The 23,877-nt window shown below is 44.4% G+C and overlaps 1 protein-coding gene across 2 annotated transcripts in view; it reads left to right on the plus strand.

The window, feature by feature from the left end:
• The first annotated feature begins 22,758 nt into the window (after positions 1-22,758).
• Positions 22,759-23,877, plus strand: part of zswim5 (zinc finger, SWIM-type containing 5) — a 45,942-nt gene continuing 44,823 nt past the window's right edge. Inside the window, exon 1 of one of the 2 annotated variants that reach the window (XM_048252896.1) lies at positions 22,759-23,454. In XM_048252896.1, the coding sequence (XP_048108853.1) occupies positions 22,956-23,454 (499 nt within the window). In that variant the 5' untranslated portion in view covers positions 22,759-22,955. The remainder of the gene's footprint in view (positions 23,455-23,877) is intronic. The other variant, XM_048252888.1, reaches the window with a different exon arrangement.

Below are 23,877 nucleotides of genomic sequence, written 5' to 3' on the forward strand. Positions count from 1 at the left end.
TTGCCACCGGCTCCGCCAGCCAGCCCCCCCCCCCACCCCCACCTAATGGTAAAAGTTATTGTGCCGTCAATATCTCCCACAACACTCGTTAGCGAAATCTAAGAGATACGTAGCAGGGTAGGCTATTAGGAAAAACTGATATTTCCCCTCCATTTTTAAAAATAATTCTGTTGAACACCGATATGCTACAAACATGTTATAAACAGCTGGGAAAGGCTGTCGCAAATCCCTCGAACAGGTGGTCAATCAGAGATTTCAAACGAACGAGGGAACAACATGTCACAATGCAACACGTTTTCCCTTGATAAAAGTGAAACCATGAGTTTTTCCACATCTCAACTTTGGCCAAAGTTTAAGAAATAATCGTTTTCAGTGATAAAACCTCGTTGAAATAATATGCATTTTTCCATATGGGGTCTTAGAAGCCATCTGTCTCCTTCTAGCCACAGCATTTTTGTTGCAAACAAAATCAACCTAAGTGTGCTCAGATGACGTGATAGACGAGGCGCTGTTGCTCACCTGCCCATCATCGTAAAGCCTGATTTGATTGCGCCGAACAGCTCTGGTTCGAGCATAGTTGTTTCACAACGGAACAATGCCAGACCGAACTTCCCGACCTCAAATGTTGTGGGCGGAGCTAAGTTCAGCTGGAACATAGGCTAGTGCATCAACCTAGCTGTTTAACTAATTTTATATAATTGCTGATGACAGTCACTCAGAGGCTATTTACTGGGGGATATGATATATTTTGGTGATAACACCTACATAACCATTTTTTAGTGTCCCTAACACCATTCAAAAATAATTAATAAAATAAATAAATGGGCTACAGTTCAAACAATCACTTTTTGTTTGACAGGAGAGTGAAGGATCACCGCACACTGGTGGGATTTCTTTGCACTAAATAAAATCAGCAAAGAAATCCCACCAGTGTACGGTGATCCTTCACTCTCCTGTCTATCAATTGATGACTGCACCTCACCAGCATCTGGAAGGCTGTGCACGGGAATTTCATCCTAATCACTTTTTGTTTGTTCGTGTAGGCCTATTCTGAAATATATTTAAACTGGGCTGAACTGCCACTTCTTGGTACGAAATCCACTGTCAGCTGCTCATTAGGGGCCAGAACCATTTTACTGGGACACGTACCCCAGTAGCCTATTGAACTGCTGTGTCCCAGACAGTCCTGAAAAAGGATTATATAGCATGTATAGATGGCCAAAATAATTAGCTTATATTATGTTAACTAGCTGAACAACACAGGTGACGACTACTGCATAATTTCATGGAGTGCTGAAATGTACTATTTGTTACCATTTCTGAACTGTGATATTCAGCAAATATGTCTTGTGGTTGTAAACTTATTGCAGAATCATCTTAACTATTCCACCTGTGTGTGCATGGTTAAAATAGTTTAGGCGATACTAGAATCACCCCTGGCTAGCTGTAGATAGCCATAGTGAACTGTTTGTGCAGTATAGTGCACAGACCCAGAGCTGCATCATGTCAGAAAACAAGGGAGTGGGCATTCCTTAAAACCATGTTTTTTGAAAGCTTTAAACCATAGCTCTCCTTGTTAAGTGCTAATGTCTCTTCTAAATATTAAAAAACTGAACTCCCAGCCTGGTCCTCTGGTTTTGGAAATTCATTCTTCCCCATGAAAATGCATCTAAACATCTCCACGTGACCTGACAATTCCATTGTCCAAGTCAGTGACAGAAAAAAGACATTCTTTCACCACAATAACCTTTGACCTCTAACAGCTACTCAACTCCAACAGTGCCAATTGACTTATTTTGCTTCAGTCTCCATGAACAGGAACTCCAAAGCAGTTCATGTTTTTATTAATACAATCTAAAGTGCTTGTGTGCTCCATAACAATAGTGCCTATATTCCTGTATGTACTGTACATGTGTGTTTACCTCTCCTCTTTGTGGGTGTGGGGGTAGACGTGTGGAGGGCCAGTCACCCCCTCCCCACACACACACACCCTGTGTTGGCCCCCAATCCAAAAGAATTGGAGCAGACATCTCAGGCGGTGCCAGCGGCCCCATGCTAATGGGCATGTGGTGGGGAGAACATCCCCCAGAGGGACACGGAGCTGCAGCAAATCACAGGGACGTGCGCACAAATATGACATCTTACCCGCTGCTGGCATCACAAATCATTCACACCAGGATGTGTGCCCATCCACACACGCACACAGATCCACACCCACACACATCCGCACCCACACAAACACACACACATACACACATGCAAACACACACAAGGACATATACACACGCGCACACACACACAAACAGCAAAACACACATGCACACACACACATGCAGACACACACAAGGATGCACACACACAATCACTCACACACACACACACACACACACACAAACACACAGATGCAGACACAAACAACAAAATCTACCCAAATGGGCTGTGACACGTAGGCCCCACCCGGCCCTTTCTCTCCTCTGCTCTCCACTGCATCCATTTTGTGCATAAAAGCAGGTGAGTCAAAATGCGTTTTGTGTGTGTGTGTGTGTGTGTGTGTGGGGGGGGGGCAGAGCTATGAGCACCATTAGGAGTGTTGCTGCTGCATGTGTGGGGTCACTAGTGGTAATACATCTTTGGGAGTGATCCTGAGCTTTCACACTGGGGTACTCAGGCCTGGTGGATGTCAGTGGCAGCCAGCTTTCATTCTGTAGGTGACTGCAGGGTGTGTGTGTGTGTGTGTGTGTGGAGGGGGGTGGGGTGCAAGGCGGCTCCCCTCCTAAGCAGAGAGGTGGGCGGGCAAACAAGTGTGATGTGGACAGGAATGAAGCGCGACAGCTCGGCTAAGGACGAAGGAAGGAGCTTATTTCATGGCTGATTTGTTTTAATATCTGGAGCAACAGCAGGAGAGTGCAGGGCAGAGAGAGAGAACACTGTGGAGAGAGAGAGAGAGAGAGAGAGAAAAGAGAGGAGGAGTTGAGGGGCTAAGAGAGGGATGAGAGCTTTGGAAAGGATGAGACTGGGGAATGGTGTGAGAATGAAGAGCTCTGGAGAGAGAGAGAGAGTTTAGAATGGATGAATGAGTGTTGGCAGGTGGTCAAGGCTGATTTGAGGAGAAAAAACAACTTGAAAACAAGGAGAGAGAAGAGATGAAAAATAGAAAAAGAAAATGAAGAGGAGGGAAGGGTAAAGCACAGTGCTCCAGGTGTCTTTGCCTTTACAAACCTTGCTTGAAAACACTGTTCTCCTTCAAACAGTTCAATATTTCAGACGTACCGGTACAGTAAAAATGGCTGCATTCAGCTCTAAAAGCACTTCTGACTGCAATTACTGTCCATTAAAATTCAAAAGTGTCCTTGTCTCTATTGGTCCCCGTTTAGCTGTGTGTGTGAGTCATCTTGCTCTTACTTTTTTTTTTTTTTTTTTTTTTTTGGGGGCTCATAGGGCCATTGAAACAGCCCTTTTTCTAAACTCCTAGTCTTTGAACAGTGTTTGGAGCAATCCGAATGAAATTCTCTTTGCCTATCCACCCTTTTTTTTTTGTTTCGCATGTAAGTGTGGCTTTTGAAAATCCATCGCAGATTCCCAAGTACCCATCCTCCTTTTTGTATGGTCGCTGGAGCGCTGAGCTTGGAGTATGTTGGGGGAGAGCCAAAGAGAGGCGTCCTTGAGCGCACTCCAACAACAAAGAGTGCTCCCGCATAATGCACTGCGTCTCTTCCCATCCAATTCGCCACTGGTGTCATTGGGCCAGCGCAGAAATTGATGGCACTATTAGCTATTTGGGCAAATGCCATACTCACCCGCGCTGCCTTCCACAGAGTGACAGCTGGTCACCATGGCACCTGCTCTGCCTCTCCAGGCCTGTCTGTCTCTGTGTGTGTGTGTGTGTGTGTGTCTGTGTGTGTTTCTGTGTTTGTATGTATATGTGTGTGTGTGTGTGTTTCTGTGTTTGTATATGTGTCTGTGTGCGTATCTGTGTCTGTGTGATGTTGCAGGCGAACCAAGCAGGCGTCAAAACCCAACTGGCGGTAAGTGTCACGGACCGGAAAGCCAAGCTCTCAATCTTTTCTGATTTCTGATGGGCCCTCAGAGTTCAGGGCCCTTGTCTCATTCCTGCGTCATCATTAGTGCCAGCCTTCCGTCACCCGTACAGATGTGCCCGTCTCTGGCTCACTGAGGGGCTTACTAGCCCCAGTTGGTGAGTCACTACAGGACAAATGGGAGGTGAAAGAGAGAGAGAGAGAGAGAGAGATAAAGAAAGAAAAGAAAGAAAGAGAGAGGGAGGGAGAGAGAGGGCGGCTTTGTGTGTGAAAGCCCCTCCCTGCCACTGACAAGCACGGAAATAATTACCTCCTTTCAATTATGGCTGAATAACTTAACTCAGGAACTTAGTGTATGATTTGTGCCGTGCTGAAAAGTCGCCTCTTCCCCTGAGGGCTGTGGAGGAGAAAATGTAATGAAAGGCATTCTGGGCGGAGGGGAAGTGTGTGTGTGTGTGTGTGTGTGTGTTGGATTTTGGAGGCACAGTGACAAGGCCCTGAGGAAGCTTGACTTATGACATCAGCATTCCTCACCCATTCAAATTGCACTTGTCAGAGTTGCTGACTGGAAGCGAGTGTCTGTGTATGTGTATGCGTGCGTGCTTGTGTGTGTGCTTGTGTGGCTGTTGGCTGTGTGTGTGTGTGTGTGTGACCATGCGTGCATGCATGCATGCAAGTGTGTGTTTATGTGTGTCGGTCTGTGTGTGTTAATATGTGTGATTGTATGCATGTCCATGTCCTCTTCTCTGAGAGGCCCTCCATTTTGTGATCCCTCTCTGTCGCTGATGCTCCAGTTAGCTAATCATCCCTGCAGCTCTCCTTTCTCACTGGTGGCATTACTCTACATTCCACATGGCTGGCACAGTCATAAACAAACTGTGAAATGCATTAGGGGCAGTCGAGATGGAGGGAGTGCCAGATTCACTTTTTGCTGTGAAGTGAATTTCTCAGATCTGGCTGCCTGGTATTATTTGGAACCGATAGCCGAGACTCTCTTAATCAACCCGAATCGAAAACTGCAGAAGAGCCATTATTCGACAATAATTCTGAGATGGGGTGTGAAAGAATGCTGAGAGGACCATGAAAATTGATGATCCCGACGTCTGAACATCCTGGTGTATGAGAGCGAGAGAGAGCGAAAGGAGGACAGGCCGGGGACTGCTAGTGGACTAGTGGACTCGATGAGGGCCCCTTGACGTGCTCATGCTGGCCTAGGGTGTTTATTGTTGAGAGAGGGGGCCATTTTTCAGTCTGGCACATGGTTTACCTCTGCACCAGGACGAGACTGGTCACTGGGGGACCCCGAGACAGAGTCGTGAGGAGGACGAGAGCCAAAGGAGCAGCTGGTTGGAGTCTGCCGGACTGACACTCAGTCTAAACCATAGCGGTGCACTTCTGACCTGCACACTGAATCATGTGCCCTGGAGATCAACAGTGTTCCCAATTACCTAAATGTCCAAACACGCTCGGAGAGACCTGGGGATGGGGCAGCAAAACAGCCATACGGAGCTGATGTGTTTTTACTGTTGCTGAGCTTTGTTTACTGTTTACTTGAGGTTGTGTGTAAACAGCAGGAGAGAGAGAGAGAGAAAGAGAGAGAGTGAGAGCGAGGCCTTATCTCTGCTAACTATAAGACCATGGTAGAGTGGCTTTAGGGGGAGACTTGCATATCATCATGAATAATCCCCTCCCCCCCCCAACCTCCCCTCCTTAATTAAGAGGGGTCAGCCTCCTCTAAACCCTCGTCCCTCCCGTGAGACTCTGGGATGTGTCAGGGTGTGTTTGTGCATGTCCCAGTTGACGTTTTCTTTTCCTTTCTGTTTTCTTAGGGAGGATCCAATCCACGGTTGCTGCCTGGTGTAGCAGACCCCCACTGCTTTCACAGGAACAGTTTGAGCAACGTCAACAGAGGATAATTATCAAAATATCAAGAGAGAGTTTAAGCTTGAGCTGATAATATTTAGGATGCTTCCGAGCAGGCAGTCTATGGCTGTGTTCCAATTCGCATACTTCTGTACTTACGATACCTAATATGAGTGCACAAGTATGCACATTGGAACACAGTCTATGTGTCACCTGGCTATTCATGTGTGAGTCCGGGCCCGTGAGAGAACAAACCAAGGTGTAGGAAGAACAACAGTGTGCTGGTCGGCGAGCTGAGCTGCGTGTGTGTACCCAGCCTCCAATTAAAATGACTGATGAGGTATGACACACCTTGCCGGCTGCGTGTTATCAGTCATTAGGGAGAGTGCAGCAGATTATGTGCACCATGACCCCATGCGGTGATGAGATGCCACTCTCCTTTCCCTCCCCTCCATTTGCTTCTCCTTCTCTTCTCTCTCCCTCTCGCTCTCCCTCTCTCCCTTCCTCTCTCTCTCTCTCTGTCTCTATTGCTCTGAAATGGTGCTCTCCTCCATCTTTACTGTTGCTGTATCTTTAGCCACTGTGCAACAAATTCCTTGCATCATTCACCAGCTGAAATGCTGTGGAAGCGACACTGCTAGCGATCACAAAAGGATATGGCCATTTCCCAGCCGTGTGTTTTTTTTTCTCTCTCTTTTCGGCTAATGGAGCTGGACTTTAGTTGCTACGTGGGCGTATGTTTCTGTAATGACCTCCCCCTGGTGTAAAACTGATACTTGGGCCGATCTGGATGCAAGCAAACCATCTGGTGGTGCTCTCAACAGACAATAGCCTCGTGTGTGTGTGTGTCTTTGCAGGCGGATGGGGGTTGACGGAGAACATTTGGCTTCTGGTGCACTGGGCCAGAACGCACACTGCTCAGTGGACAGTCCAGCCAGAGCCTAGCAACGCGCGAAAGCCTGTCCGTCCGCTTGTCCATCCGCCCGCCCGCCTGCTTGCCCACCCACCCGCGCCGCTCAGGAGAGACCAGCCCGGGCCGACTCGATTAGTGCAAGTTGGGTGATGGGAGCTGGGAGCCCTGTTAGGAGTCTCACAGCCACACCAGGACCCCGCCACTCATGAATTCTGTATGATTTACAATCATTAATTTACTGCCCCCTTTTTTTTTCCAGAGTGCTTGGGAGAGTGGAGAGGGGGCCTGTCCACTCAGGTAGAGGATAAAACCCAGATGCACTCTCCTCGGGAGCGAGCCCGCCTCAGACCGCGGGGCAGATGGAGCGGCGCCGAATAAAGGCTACAGGGAGCACGCAGATCTTCAACTGATGGAGTAGGTGGGTAAAATGTCACGGAGGGAATGAGGAGGCTTTATTTGCCACAGTGCTGTGGAGGTGTAACTCATTACGGAGGCTGGGCACAGCCTGCCATGTGTGGCACTGGAACCCCCACACGCAGTGATGCACCCTGGGACGCCGGGCTCATCAGTGTGAATGTGCCATCCTGTGGCGTGGCGCTGGTGGAGACGGCTGAAAAGCAATTAAACACGATTTCACAGTGGCACTCAGCAAGTCAGACGGGTCTTGATTTTGTTTATGGAACACTCATTAAGCTCCTCATCCAAATAAAAGGACGGACGCCACACACAATGAGAGGTGCACTCTGTCAGTCTCCTTCTGTCTCCGTCTCTCTCTCTCATGCACACACACACTTGCTTGTTTTCTCTCTCTCTCCTCATCCCTCCCTTCCTCTGGCTTTCTTCAAAAACACAACATAACAACATCAAGCACAACATAGAAAAGTAAGTGTTAAAGGTGAAAAAAAAATCTATTTAGTTAGTAAACAGTGGAAGCAGACAGGGTAAAATATATATCCCAAATATTCCTTAGGCGCAGGGCAGTGTTTTTCATTTACAAACACCTTAACAAGTTGTCAGACCCTCTAAGCAGAAGGATAAGGGTGGACTTTTTTGCTTTGAGTAAAATGTACTGGAATTGTAATTGTGTTTTCAAATTCACTGTCAGTATGGAGAAAAGCTTCCTCTTCTATCTCACAGGAGTAAAGAACTCCCGACATCTCCGCTGGTAGAAGGTCTGTACGCTGCAGTGGAGTCCAGCCTCTCTCTGCTGGTAGAGTCTGTGCGCTGCAGTGGAGTCCAGCCTCTCTCTGCTGGTAGTCTGTACGCTGCAGTGGAGTCCAGCCTCTTTGAGCTGATGTTTGAGCTCCTTGATAGTGGGAGATCAGAAAGGAAATGGGCGGAAGGGGCCATTTTAGAGTGCTGAGACGGCACCACCATTGGCATGCTCTGGTCAGGGCCATCTCCCACACCTCTACCGCCCACCTGTCAGCACCTTCATGCAAGGGCGTAGGTTTGGTCTGAGCTTTGGTGGGGCTTACTGATCCTAGCACTCACCAGCCGTCTTAAACTGACAAGTAACTGTTAAAAACAGCACTCACTGATGCACTTATTCTTACTGTACTCTAATGTTTTTAAATTGTCCTAAAATTGTTGAGAATTGCTCTAAAACTTAAACTGTTTACCATGTTGTTAGTCGCTTTGGATAAAAATGCGTCAGCCAAATGTAATGTAATGTAATGTAATGTAATGTCATCTGACAAAGTAACAAATCGATTGCCATTATGAGTGAGAAAACGATTGGAAACAATATTTTGCATTCGTGTTCTATCTCCAGCACGTCAAGCCCATAGAAATGCATTTGTTTTCACTGACTTTCACTGACTGCCATTTTCATTCATTTTAGCAAACATTTATAGCATTGCTGGTTAAAAGCATGCATTTCCTTTCCTTAGTAACCATTGTCATAGTACACAAATCTGCTAGCGACATAGCTAAACTAGCTGGTAGGTTGATTCCAACGTCCATTTAATAGTAGGCTATACACATATAGCACTGTCAACTAAAAATGTTTCTGGCATTTCTATGCCTTGAACTAGCGCATAATATTATGACTTACATGTAGGCCTACACTTAAATGTTTCTTGAAATAACTTCTGATGTCCTCCACCTTTCTTTTCTTGCCCGACATCCTCGAATCGAAAGCCAAGCAAAGATTACAGCTAAGATCTTTGCAGCCAAGTGTGCCAAAAACTTCTAATCGACAGCATAGGCTACATGGAGCTAAGCCAATCAAAAAACAGACCTGTCTCAAAGACGTAGCCTATTTTAGGTGGCGGTAGGCCTACTGAAGTGGGAAATGATTTAACCTTTTGTGTACCGCATGAGGCGCTTTTTCCCCGTTTCAACCTGAATATTGGTGGGGACATTTCAGTCATTATTTGATATTGATGTGGACACGTCCTTCGGACCCCACGCAAATCTACGCCCATGCCTTCATGGCTGGGAGCGAGACCTCAGGCCCTGGCCAGCTCAAGCTCCTCACACTAGCGCTGTGGTGACCCGTCAGACCTCCATGTCCATGCAGGGCAGCCGTGGCCTGCTGGTTAGTGCTTCAGACTTGTAACCCGAGGGTTGCCAGTTCGAACCCCGACCAGTAGAAAGCGGCTGAAGTGTCCTTGAGCAAGGCACCTAACCGCTCACTGCTCCCCGAGCGCCGCTGTTGTTGCAGGCAGCTCACTGCGCCGGGATTAGTGTGTGCTTCACCTCACTGTGTGCTGAGTGTGTTTCACTTATTCATGGTTTGGGATAGATGCAGAGACCCCTCATGGGATCAAAGGAGTATATACTTACTTATACAACTCGCGTCTCAGTCAGATTCTGTAAGCAGCAATTGGGGAGTATGTAGGGGAGGATTCGTGGACAAAGAAGATTGGGCATACACATACAATACATACATATATCCTACTTGAAGTAAACATTATGTATTGTAAATATGGGTGTATATAATACTCATTTCCCTTATAAGTAAATAGAACATATTACATGAATCAATCTTCACTACAGTCAATAACACAAAAGTGTTTATACTCCCATACTGATGTTGTGATAACAGCTATATGTAGCTGTTTAAGCACCAGACACTGAGCATGAAGACATTTACAAGTAACAACCATCTCAAATGAAATAGGAGAAATGCCAAAGCACTTGTCAGCTGTTTCTCATCTTCACACCATTATCAGGGTGGTGGAATTAGATGGTTCTCTTGGAACTTTTTTATCCCATGAGCTTAATGGATTAATAAATGCTGTTATCTATATTACTGATCTTATCACAAGCTCATCCTTTCATGGTGCTGCCCTTTTGGAACTGTCTCTATGTAATGCTCATTTCATCCTTATTTGCACATGCAAATGAGGGGAGGCTGTGGATACATCTGTCTCTGCAAATACACACGCCACAGCTATCAATGGCCCATCCACAACCCCCCCACACACACACACACACACACACAAATACACAGAGTCCTTTCAGTCCAAACCTCTAAAGGCAAATGGAGCCCAAAGGCCCTGCCTGCTGTGCGTAAAATCTCCCTCTAACTATATTAAAGGCATCCCACCAATCACACAACGTCAGGCTGAGACAGAAGAAAAAGCCATTTCCACACATGCCATTCCCAAGCCATCCAGGCTGATTACACTTCTATCTCTGTCTCTCTTGCCCTGTCTGTCTGTCCTGTCTCTTTGTATGCGTGTTCATCTGAAGTTCTTCACCTCACTCATGTTGGAAACAAAGGCCTTTTTCCTTTTTTCTGAGAAAATGTCAAGAGACACATGAAGCGTCAAAAAGGGGGGGGGGGTGGTGGAATGGCCTAAGACCCAACGTTCAAACACCACACCAAGCCAGTGTAGGGGTGAGCTCGATGAACTGACCAAGTCCCTTCATTTGCGAGGAGCAGACTGCTCTGCAGAGACAGCGCCGTGCTGTGCTGTGTGGCCATTCTGCTGCGCTGCTGTTTAAAACAGTGGGTCTTTAGCCCAGCTGCATCCTCTCGGCCCCAGAGGACACATCAGTCCCTCCAATGGTAAATACAGCATTAACACAGCCAATAAAAGCCAGTGTCCTTTAGATAACACCCATCAGTCAACTGAGATCATTCACTGGTCACTCCTCCTGTTTGTACTGCCAGCCTCTCCCGAGACCTGAGGCTCTCACCGTCAAACTGTAACAATGAACAGAGGGAGGGAATGGCTGAGAGAAAAGAGAAGGAAAGAGAGAGAGAGGGAGAGGGAAAAGAGAGAGAAGAAAAGAGAGAAGGGTAAGGGGGTTGGAGGAGGAAGGTGTGAGTGAAAAGCAGCTAAGAGCTTCTGTCACCTCTGGTGTGAACAGAAGAGAGCTGTGTGTGTGTGTGTGTGTTGGGGGTGTCTCACAGTCTGGGAATGGATTGGATGGGAGGGAGGCTCCTTCACAAATTAACCTCTCATCAAATGATCTGAGGCTGGTCTTTAGGGTTCCAAGGCGGGAAAAAGGTGAGAGAGGCGCACTTGTGAGAGAGCCGAATGTCGCATCCTCTGTGGTGCCTGAATTGTGCCAAGGCTTTAACCAATACACAAGCACCTAATTGACATCACCATCTCAATCATCACACCACCAGGCCGACAAATGTTCAGTCTGGTCTTGCCCTGGAATCCAAAACTACTTACTCAGACTTTTTCAAAAGGACCTGGTTGGAGGAAAGACAATATTTAACCACATCCCACAAACACACCCAGGAGAATTTTTTTTCTTTTTACCTCACTTTGAATGACAAAAATACACGCCCATTGTGCAAGGTGAAAGGAGTTTTTGTGGCCCAAACTGACATGCCTCCAAGGCACTGACTGTGCCAAGACATCGTAAAAACAAAAGGTTTAAGCAATTCCTTCTCTCTCTCTCTTTCTTTCTCTCTCTCTATTTTTCTCTTTCACTTGGGTGAGCTGTGCTCCTCTCTGGCACTGCCTCACTTTAATGGGTGGCTGAGCGTCGCTGATAGGCCGATGACAGGCTAGGCCCTGGGGAGAGAGAGAAAGAGAAATAGAGAGAGAGAGAAAGAGGAAGGAGAAGGTTAGAGAGAGAGAGAGACAGGGGCCTTCCTCCACTGTCTTACTGATAAGCATCGGGGCCCGCAGGTAGAGGAGCTGGCTCCTCTATCAACACAGCCATTGTTTGTCTCACCAACCGCCGCTCATAGAGAGAGCGAGAGAGAGAGAGAGAAAGAAAGAAAGACCAACTGATGCTTAAGTCAGGGGGCTCGGGCGACAAAGGCAGAGGGAGGAGGCCTCTTCACGGCCCCACATTTGGCACAGGGGGTTTCCAGCCCTATTCACTTGGCCTCCCCTGGCTTCACATGTGCCAAGGCCCCTGGAGCTTGTGTACACAGAGCAGGAGATTGACGGTGGGACTGTGATGACACAGGCTCTACCATGGAGCCTGAAGGCCTAGGCCACATTCTTAGACACTGTGTCAGGGGTGGCTTTGGATATGCAAAGCCCAAATATGGTCCGTCAGGAAGAGGTAAAGGTATGACAAATCCTAGGTGAGGTTTTGCTCAGGAGCCAAAGTGTGTGTGTGTGTGTGTGTGTGTGTATGTGGAGGGGAGGGGAGACAAACACTAACATAACCCTTATCACACACAGTACACATAGCAAAAGACAAACAGATCTGTCAGAGCAAGTGGATCAGGCTTATCTGAGACGCCGGAGTATGGAGGCACCATGGCCCGACAGCATGTGGGCTCCTGCCATCACTGGGGTGCGCTAATCCCCAGGGAGACTGCCTTGATAGGCACTTTTTCCCTTTTCTCTTGTCCCCCATCAATCTTTTTTCCAATTACCTGTCCTGTCTCCCCCAGATCCATCATAATCATTGCCATGGTAACTGGTCGAATCTACCAACAGATTCCAGATCCATTGTCTGATCCATGTTGATGGGACAATGTGGCACAAATGGGCATCCCATCAGGACAATGGCACAGATCACCAGTGCAAAACAAAGAGAGTGAGTCCTATGTATGTGTGACTCTTGCCCAAACTAATCTAATTTATTTATTTTCAATGTTTGATTAACATATGGGGCCCTAATTCCAGTGCAAAGTGTGACAACGAGCATGCTATAGCTATAGCTATTGTGTGGCGTGTGGAGGCACTGAGCTGACTCCTTAGTGTTTGTGGTAAAGGTCTTGTTAGTAAATTATATTTACAGTGTTATTTATAGTGTTAAATTGCCAATTGTGTCTTGCTTTGTTATTAAAGCAGCACTATACAACGAGCATGCTAGCAAAAAAAGATAGATACACAAAAAAAGACATATGGACAACACCGAGGGTCTTATACTGATAGAAACTTGCTAACATGCCAACTGGCATCTGTTGTCTTTTGGCAATACAGTCAGCAAGGTTGTGTGAAAGGTTTTCTTTCTTTTTTTGCTGTATCCCTCCTCAGAGCAGAAAACTGCATGGTGCAGGATGGCAGGTTGGAATGAATGACACACGTGTTTTATCTTAGGGCGGTGGTCCTCAAACGACAGCCCGCCACCTAACTTTGGGTGGCCCCCCAACACATGTCTGTGGTATAGCATCTGGCCCACACAGGAGTAAAAACTGAATGAAATAGGCCTACCTGCACACAATGTACTGTAAGATAGGACTATGCTGACTGCATCAGTACTCAAAGTATTCTAAAAGGTTATCTATTAATTGTTAATAGGCCTAACTTCTATTATATATTATATATTTCTGGGATAATTATTTCTATTTTTTATTCACTCATTCAAATGTTCATACAAAGACAGCAGAGTTTACACAGTTCTTACTAGGTGAATGAATGTTAGAATGGTGGTCATTTCAAATGTTTTTTTTCCAGCACTTCATAAAACTCTCATAGTTTGAGAACTTTAAATTTGTAGGATATTGCTCGTGCTGTGTATGCAAAGACACAGAGTTCAGAGTTCACAAATGTTGAATAAAATATACTTTTGTTAGTTAGTTAGTTTTATTAGTATTATTTCATTTGAGCTATTTCCACATTAAACTACATTTTATATTGATATGGCATGATGGCAATATAAAATAAACATAGTTAACAATGGTATTGCAATAGCCTATAATTAAATGTAATGGATTAATATTCAACTAAGGTAGACTGCTGTTGTTCACAGCACTAAGCTATCTACAGTTACTGACATACTCCGAGTCTCTGGCCCTCTCTACAACCAGGCATAGTGAGCTGGCCCTCTGCAGTGGCGCAAAAAGTGGGTATGCGCTATATGCGGCGCATAGGGTCAGATTATTATATAAATAATATATTTGATATTTTCTATATGTAGCTACTGCTGTCCGTTTCTATATCATTTCAACATTTTCTCAATGTTCTATAACATTTTAGAAGACTAACAGGCTAGAGTAGGTGCCCATCATAAGATTCCATCATAGAATTTTGACATAGAAGAGGGAGTGTGGGCGCCGTGACTGCAGGCGAGCAGATAGGCCTACGAGTAGTGAGTTGCTGTCTATGGAAAAAGATGGATACAGTAAAAAAAGAAAAAAGAAAGAGGGAAAAGGAGATGACATGTCAATGGATGCAACAGCAGTTAAACAAGTGGACGGTGAAAGGCAACAGGTAGGATTTAAAGTGATGACGTCTGTTCTTGGAGGCTTGCAAATAACAGACTAACTAGCGTTTGTTAAGCATGCCGATTGAAACATAGCCTATTCCATTCCGATAGCTGGGTGGCTACCATGCTCATACGGCACTTTTAATGGCCAACTGCAAACAGAAATGTCATGCTAGCAGCAACTCATCACATGTTTCCATATCCTAACAATGAAGGCTCCTTGTAATAACTTAATAGTGTGTTGTCAATGTGGTGCAAACATGGGCGGATTATGAACTTTCGGGCCCTTGGGCCCAGATGTATTAAGGGCCCCCCACTTATTGTCGTATATGTAGGAGGGGGGGGGTTTGGGGGTCCTCCCCCAGAAATTTTTTAATTTGTTTGATGTGATTTCCTGTATTCTGGTGCATTTTGGGGATGGTCAATACTAAATTCAATCAGATTCATAGCCTACATTGTGATTTGTTGATATTGAGGCAATGATTCCATGAAAAAGGCTTGGGCTTCAGGGCCCCCTGACCCCTTGGGCCCCTGGGCCTGGGCCCGGTAGGCCCGTGCAGTAATCCATCCCTGGGTGCAAACAAACAAGGCTAGAGTGCCTATCAGCCTTATCCATTGTGAGCAATAGCTGTCAAAAGGACGTTATGAGAACCGTTTAGACTCTCTTAAAGTGGCAATGCACCATTTATCAATATTTATCAAGTATAACATCAAGTTAAACATCAAATTGGCAGCATTTCTTTAAAAACATATTCAATAGACACTAATGCACAGTAATAGTGTAAATTATTGGCCTTTTGTTTTGCCTTTTGTTTTGTTTAGTTGTTTGTGTTTTTTTTTTTTGGGGGGGCCAATATTGTTGTTGCATACCCCTCAAAAATGGGTAGCTGCGCCCCTGGCCCTCTGAAGAAAAAATTTGGGGACCACTGTTTATCTGTCTTTCACATGACCATAAACCAGTGGTCCCCAAACTATGGCCCGCCACCTCATTTTTGATGGCCCCCCAAATCATGTCCGTGGTATATAGCATCTGGCCCGCACTGGTGTTTGTTTTGGTGCTGTTTTGCGTTTGCCATTGAAAACAGAATGAAATGTAGGCCTACCTGCAAACATGTAAGAGGCCTATGCTGACTGCATCAGTGCTTAAGGTATTCTAAAAGTTTATCAATTAATTGTTAATAACTAACTAACTTCTATTCAAGTCATATTTCTGGGACTTTCTGGGATAATTATTTCTATTTTTTATTCACTCGTTAAGTTAGAATGGTGGTCATTTCAGATGTTTTTGCCAGTACTTCATAAAACTCTCATAGTTTGAGTTATTTGAATTATTTGTAGGATATTACTTGTTCACAACATGAACTGTGTATTCAAAGACACAGAGTTCAGAGTTCACACATTTTGAATAAAATATACTTTTGGGACTCCCTGCTAATACTTTTGGGAATGCTAACGTCTTTTTATCAGTATTATTTCATTTGAGCTACATTTTACACTGATATGGCATGATGGCAACATAAACACAGCTAACAATGGTATTAAATTGCAGTAGATTAAATCGGAGCTGCCAACTCTCACACATTGAGAGTGAGATTCCTTCATTTGATTGGCTCCACACGCTCTTACACCAATCAAATGCGTGAGGGTTGTCAGCTCTGTTAAATGTAATGGAATATTCAACTAAGATAGACTGCTGTTGTTCACAGCACTAAGCTATTTATGATTACTGATATACTCCGAGTCTCTGGCCCTCTCTTAGGCCTAGTCCACACGTACCAAACCGACCTTTTTTCCCTCCGTCTTCCCTGGAATCGTATCAAGAATATTTGCGTCCAAACGGATCCATCTCAACACGACTCAACACGTTACTTCATATCCCAGGCCTATAGGTGGCACTGTTTGTTACAGAAATTGACCAAAGCTTGCGCGCTGTGTAGGCCATACAACAGACAGAGTAGGTTATGACAAAACTGGCTAGTGCAAGGAAACCAGAATTGTTTGTGTGGACTTATAGTGAACTGTCAACTGTAGTCAACTGTAAAACTAATAAACTTAATTTTTACGGTTTGTGAAGGGTGCAGTCCCGTCCTTTATTTGGCTAACGCAGGTAAAAATAATCTCCTTTACTTTCTTTGGTTGTAGGATAGTCCGCGATTCACATTCATTTTGGTTATCACCGCAAGTGCAAAGGCTAGGCGTACCCAAGTTCTAGGCTATTCCGTCGCCACATTTATAATATTGCTATAATACCTTTGTTAGTAACAGATACTTTTGCTTGCATCAAATCGCGCATTCCCATTTAGTGTGCATCTATAGGCTTAACATGAATGAACATGAATGCATTTATTTATGTTGTAAGACATGTAAAATAAATGAATGACACCGGCACTACGCACAAATTAATGTAAACTTACACCGCACTTCCCTAATAACTTAAGTTCTCTCGCGTCACTGACAGTAGCTAGAATGCATAAAAAAACACTGGGAAAAACAGTGTTCAGTCCACCAAGTCATAAGCTATCGGCGCTGCGCAGCACCAGTTGCGATATTTATCCTACGGGGTGTAATCGTAGGTAATGTCATGTATGAAAACTAGTATTGTTAGCCGTACAGGGCAGTTGAGGTGAGGCGATGACATCATTGATACGGAAGTAGGATGTGCGGTTTTGCTGTCCAAACGAATTCAAAAGGGCTATGGTTTCAGATTTTTCCACTCTGGGACCAGGTTTAAAAAAAGTGCGGTTTCGGGCAGTGCGTTTACAGGATTCGTTTGGACGCTTGGCCAAGACGAAGCAACACCTCTGTGTTTAACCCAAAAAGCGACTCCGTGTGGACGGGCCCTTGACCAGGCATAGTGAGCTGGCCCTCGGAGGAAAAAATTTGGGGACCACTGCCATAAACCATCAAAATGAATTTGAATTGGATGCCAATAGCATGATGAAAGCATAAAGTGGCTAAAATGTTGCGTAGTGTTGCTTTAAATTGGCCTTACTCAGACTTCAAACATTGCATTTTGTCCATCATTCAAATTAGGGGCGAAACTGTAAAACAGAATTACACACAATACCTTTTCAGACAGAAAATATGGTCTATTGGCAGGGTGCGATTTGTAGGGTGGGATGGTGAGGATTCCCCCCCCCCTCTGGTTTTCCTATCCCTACCTCTGCTAAATTATTTTGGAGTGTCTATTCGTACCCCTGGTACGAATAGCCCTGGCCACACAACTGGGCTATTCACACCCTGTTACATAACAACAAAAACATGTTGCTCGCGTTTCGTTTTTTCGTCAGCAGAAAGTGAAGAATTCTGAACGGTTTCAGCACTAATATCTGTTCAAATTAAACTTGAAATGGAAAAGTTGTGTTTTAATTTCATAATCTTTGTTCAGTGAACACATACAACCGTCAGTTTGTTAGCTAACAGAAATTTCGTGAATATGACGTTCAGGCCTATAAACTATAATTTTACCTGCAAACCTCAACTCCTTGTGGTAGCAGATAGTGCAAGAGCTGGCACGCGGGAGACCGGGGTTCGAATCGAAGCTGAGTGTGCATGTGTACCAACGTCTCTGGAGAAAAGGCGCGCAATTTGAAGAAGAAATCGGTTCTCAAACGGAAGTTTTGATTGCAACAATTAGCTAGTTCATGCACCAGGGTGTAAATAGCATGCAGTACTATAAACACCAGGGTACGAATAGCATCCACTTCTAACTGTACATTGATGCAAACAGCATACCTTATTCAGAGTGTCTATTACACAGCTGAGCACTCAGTTATTCACAACATGTTGCTTGTTTTTTTTTTTTTTTTAAATATATATATATTATTACATTGTGTGATCAATATGCAAGATTAAATGCACAGGGGTGCAAATAGCATACACTGATATTTGTACCAGACAAGGTACTAATAGATTGTGTGCACCGGGGTACGAATAGCATTCATTGATATTTGTACCAGACGGGGTAGGACACATTGCTGTGTGCACCGGGGTACGAATAGAATTCACTTCTTATTGCACCAGGGTACGAATAGCATACACTGCTAATTGTACCAGGGGTGCAAATAGCCATACCCTTATTTTTATCCCCGGTGGGGACAACATTTATCCCCCTCTGCCCCTCATATTGATTAATGCTACTTCATAAAAGTAAAGCGCTGCAACGTGAGAACAGTCTAGTAGGCTAGCCTACATACTAATCTGACATCAGAAACGCACTGTCACCGTCAGCACTCATGCTGCTGACACAGTGGCTGCGTGATAACTTAATTTGGCCTTGATCATGCAGGACATTTCAGAATGTCGAGTGTGTAATCCATCATAAATGGCTAGTTTCAATGGAAAAGTTAGCTGGACAAATGAAAGAAAACGAGAAGGATTCAGTGAAGCATAATAATGTTTTAGAACCTTCAAAATTAGAAAACTGATGCAACTGAGATGGAGGACAACTGCACGTAGAGTAGAACGTATGCCTATTGTCCGAAGGAACTTACATTAAATGAGGAGATATTTGCTGAATGTCACAAAAAGTGTTACAGAAATTGCTTGGCATGGCTTATTCAATGGCTCTCTACCGAAACACCTGTAGTTTGCGGAAGACGAACGAGAAAGCACTCGTTTGATAAACCAGCCAGTAGGCTAGGCCTAGTAGACAAATAACTTTTAGAAATAATCTGTACTGCAAAAACGAATGTTGGTGGGTATTTAAACTATCTAGCGGGTGTTTTAACAGCTGCAAGAAATAGAATCATGGTCTTTATGTTCTGGTTCGTAAATTATTTTCATAAAAGTTCAAGTTGCCCTATAACTTTACTCTCCAAACTCTTCACTGCACTGTAGGCAATTAACTGACAGTATGATAGACTATTTATTTTCTGTAGTCTACAATAAACACATTTATTTTTTCAACTTTTGCAATATTACGCACTTTGCTACTGAACGCAAATTGTTCAGTAGGAGAGAGAATGCACGTAGCCTACGCAGCGTGTATAGCGCAATGTGTAGGCTTTGGTTACCAACTAACACTATAGCCAATTCACTAACTTAAGACTTCAGTGCCATCATATACAACGTTTTTTTTTTACACAACAAATAGGAAAGGATGGAGACAGCAAAAGTAGTCATTTCAGATGGGGCAAGAACAAGGTGAATTTGTATGCTTGTCAAAACGTAGTCCTACCCTGCATTAGAGGAGCTGATCATCATACCAAGCACACTCGCTGTTTAAAGTCATGCACCACGGTAAACTAAAACTAAAATGTTACAAAGGTGGCAAAAATAATATAGGGTATTATTAGCCATGACATTACTAGAATCGTTCGTTCATTTTTTTTTTTTTTTTTTTTGGGGGTTACAAACTTATTCAAAATCATCCCCCCTTCTGGTTTTTACACAAATCGCACCTTGTCTATTGGTATACTATATATAACTAGTATGACTCAAGAGTCAGCTCACATTTGTTTAACAAAATGGGATAATATGACATAAACATTGAGTCAGATGAATGAAGCAAGCAACCAAGACAGAAGGATCGAAAGAAAGAAAGAGGGAGAGAAAGAGCGAGATAGAGTGCAAGATAAGGAGGTGTTTCACAGGGCACCATTAAACACCTAAAATCCTGTGTGCTGAGCTGTCAGCTTGTCATCTCTCTCTGTGCACTTGACTGGACAGCAGTACATGCTGGGTCATGACGGCTAGCAAAATGGATGCCACTCATTACTTACACTCTGCACCTGCTGTCTGCTCTTCCTGAGCAGGAAAACAAACAAACACACGCGTACATAAACACATCCTCTCTGTATTTACTTCCAAATTAATTCCATGTCAGTGTGACATTAAAAATCATGGTCAGCGGGGCGCTGTGTTGCAAGCTGCTGCAGCGGCTGTACCACATTCGGGTCCAAGCGCCCATGGGGATCTGGGTTTGAATCTGACCCACGGTCGTATCCAGATCCCACCCCTCTCTCCCACTTCAGCATGCATTGCTTTAAGTATAGTAAGTATATATATACTCTTTTGATCCCATAAGGGAAATTTGGTCTCTGCATTTATCCCAATCCGTGAATTAGTTAAACACACTCACACAGTGAACACACAGTGAGGTGAAGCACACACTAATCCCGGCGCAGTGAGCTGCCTGCAACAACAGCGGCGCTCGGGGAGCAGTGACGGGTTAAGTGCCTTGCTCAAGGGCACTTCAGCTGTGCCTACTGGTTGGGGTTCGAACCGGCAACCCTCCGGAAACAAGTCCGAAGTGCTAACCAGTAGGCCACGGCTGCCCTTAAGCCAGCGCTGTAAGCGGTTACCTAAAGATAAACACACCCTTTATCTAGTCTTGAGGTTTCAGCATTTCCCCCATTCCCAATGTTCACAGAAACACATGGCTGTTTTAGGAACTTACCACTAGGATGAGCACTGATTGAAAAACAAAATGGTCAAAATGGAGGGATCTTTAGCTCATATTTAATCAGATTGTTTAGTGTAGGCCTACCTACCAACGGTTTGCAATGGGCCTTGAGGTAGGCCTATATGTTTAGCCTACTTTTAACGTTTGGCGGGTGCGTCAGAGATTAAAAAAAAAGTGTCTGTATTATAAAGCCAGTGTGTGCAGTATGTCCACCTAAAATCTTACAGCTGAAAGGTAAGAATGAAAAGTTGCATTTTAAAAAAGAAAACATATATTTAGCCTACATACATTTCATCAGGTTCAGAGATCTTCGAAAAGAGCAAAGAATGGCCTTCTCAGCTGCGCTTGCACAGAGAACAGTCACTATGAAAAATAACTATAAAAATCTTATTTTTCCTATTTTGGTAATAATATATTGTATACTATTATAGTAATCCTATAGGAATTACTATAGTATTTTGGGACATGCTGTATTATAGTAGTTTGGGACATGCTATAGAAGTAGGCTACTATAAGACTGTACTGTAGGAAGACTGTAGAGGATGAGGGTATTAATAGACCCTTTCAACAATAAAAACAAAAACAATGCTTGAACGTTCTATTTGGTTCCCAATCTACTTCCTCTGCATTAAGATAACATTATGGCATGTTAAAACGGAAGCCTTGTGGGGCCAACTATGATGCTGATAATGGAACTCTCTTGAAAGGGTCAGTGGTTGTGACGTCATGTGCAAAGTATGAAATAGAGTTATTACAGAACATTAGGTTTACATACATGTAGAAATCTTACTAGTATCACTATAGTTCCTAATGGATTGTTCAGAGCACCACTGTTTATGTAGAAACAAATGCTTTGTCCAGGCTGAACACTATAACCCATTGTAGAAACCAATGTCCATTTGTAATTGGCCTGTACTCCATGTCCATTTCCTTTCAGCTGCAAAATAGCCCTAGCCTGACAAGCCAGACCCACATTAAAATGTAGGGTGTGGTCGGTTGTCTTTCAAATTCTCTCTGCAAATTCTCTCATTATGTTAAGCCCGCCTAACGTCTTTATACACGATTTGATTGGCCTGATAGAAGTTTAATTTTTCCAGCTCACAAGCCAACGGAGAGTTGCTAGACTAGCCCTGGCAGAAAATGTAATTCGCTGCCGCTAGGGTGCGTCTAGATTTCTAGGCTAAAATAGCCCTCCTTTTGTCTTAAAATTGTTAAATTTAAGTTCAATTTAAGATTATCTTATGTTCTTCCACTGAAGATCTTTTAGGAGAGACAGCTCACATCCTATTTCGATTTTGCTATCCTTTTGATTGTCCCCGGACTCTTTCTAAAACAATGGAAATGTTAGTCTAACTTGACGGGACTCCTAAGAGTACGGTGTGATCAAATCAGAAGTTTGTTTTGGACAACCCGAACACACTCGCCAGGCGTATGATTCCATATGCAAACCTATGCACGGTACAGTAGCTTAAATCCGTTCATGCTCCTGTTTGCTATTGTTTCTGTTTCAAAATGTGCGTTTAAACTGCAAACAATTTTCAGACAACATCATGAGAAAAATGATCCAATGCATGTTTTCAATAGAAAATAAATCTTGTAGCCTAGGCTCTACAAAATTATCTCAGGGGATGTTATAAATAACCGAAAAGTGTAGGCCTATGTAGGCCCACCACTGTTTTTGTTCCACTCCCCTATTTATCTGACCCAGTTGTCCTCATCAGCTGGTTTATAGGTTACATTACATTACATTACATTACATTTGGCTGACGCATTTTTAGCCAAAGCGACTAACAACATGGTAAGAACTAGGCCTATGTGGTAAAAAAGTTGAGTGGCAAACCTACCCACAACATTGACAGCAATAGGCTAGGTCATTGTTTTATGACGTTGAAGCCTAATTTAATATACTTGGCAATGCTTCTATTCAATCAAATTTGTCTGGGTGGAATGACACCTTTTTCTGTTGTATGGCAAACTTTTTTGTATAAGGCAGGAACGCTATCAGCGTATCCTCGTGATTGGAGAGAGCGTTTGTTATTGGCGGTGACGCAAGAAACCTACCTCCCCGCCCCTTCCCTTCTGTTGTGCGGTGCATCTGTCTGCGCGATTCTCTAGCCACCGTATCGACTTCAGTGTTTATTTGGTTGTCATGGCGGACGGACGTGGAGAATTACCGCCTCAGCCGCCGCTTCACCTATCCCTACCACCGGCCAGCAAGCGCCCTTGCTTGCGACCTGCTCCTCGTGGACCGGGTCCGGGGCCTGGGCCGGGATATTCGAACTCTCGTCTTCGCTGTCCGGAATCTCTTTTGGACTGTGCTGCTAAGGCCGTAGCGGAGAAATGGGCCTTCGAAAGGGTGGAGGAACGCTTCGAGCGGATCCCGGAGCCAGTTCAGCGCCGCATTGTATACTGGTCATTCCCGAGGAACGAAAGGGAAATTTGTATGTATTCGTCGTTTCAGTGCCGTGTTGCTGGTGAAGAGGGTCCAGCCGTGGGCTCAAACGCTTCCGTTGGGTCTGGGGCTGTCCCTGGAGGGGTTACAACCACAACAGGCAACACGGGGGCAGGGAGCACCGGAGATGGGCTCCCTTTCCGCCGGGGGATCCGGCTTTTGGAGACTGGTTGTGTGGAAAATGTCTTACAAGTCGGTAAGTGGAACGTTGGCTACAAGACTTTTATCGCACTTTTGCGGACCCCTTCTCTTTAAACTGTTCCTTCGCATGAAGTTAATACGGAGCGCTAAGGACTGAAACCCTACGCAATTGAGAAGTGAACGCATAACCCTATAAAATCTCGATTTAAACAAATGCCGTTATTATTTTCTAAGCCTACAGCATACAGCTATTAAAACCTTATTTGAATATTGACAAATAGCCTATAGGTTATTATAACGGAAGTGCTTCTAAAGCTGAATGGGGCTCCTGGATATTTTAAAATTAAAGGGCTTTCTGTGGAGTTTAGTCAATGTTTGAAGCATTGCGTCCTTTTATTTCGTGACACTTTGCCCACAGTTTACGAATAGCCTACGATTACTCTATGAGTAATTAGCCTAGGCTACACCTTAACGTTTG

This window comes from Alosa alosa, chromosome 1 (assembly GCF_017589495.1).
Source record: "Alosa alosa isolate M-15738 ecotype Scorff River chromosome 1, AALO_Geno_1.1, whole genome shotgun sequence".
NCBI lineage: Eukaryota > Metazoa > Chordata > Actinopteri > Clupeiformes > Clupeidae > Alosa > Alosa alosa.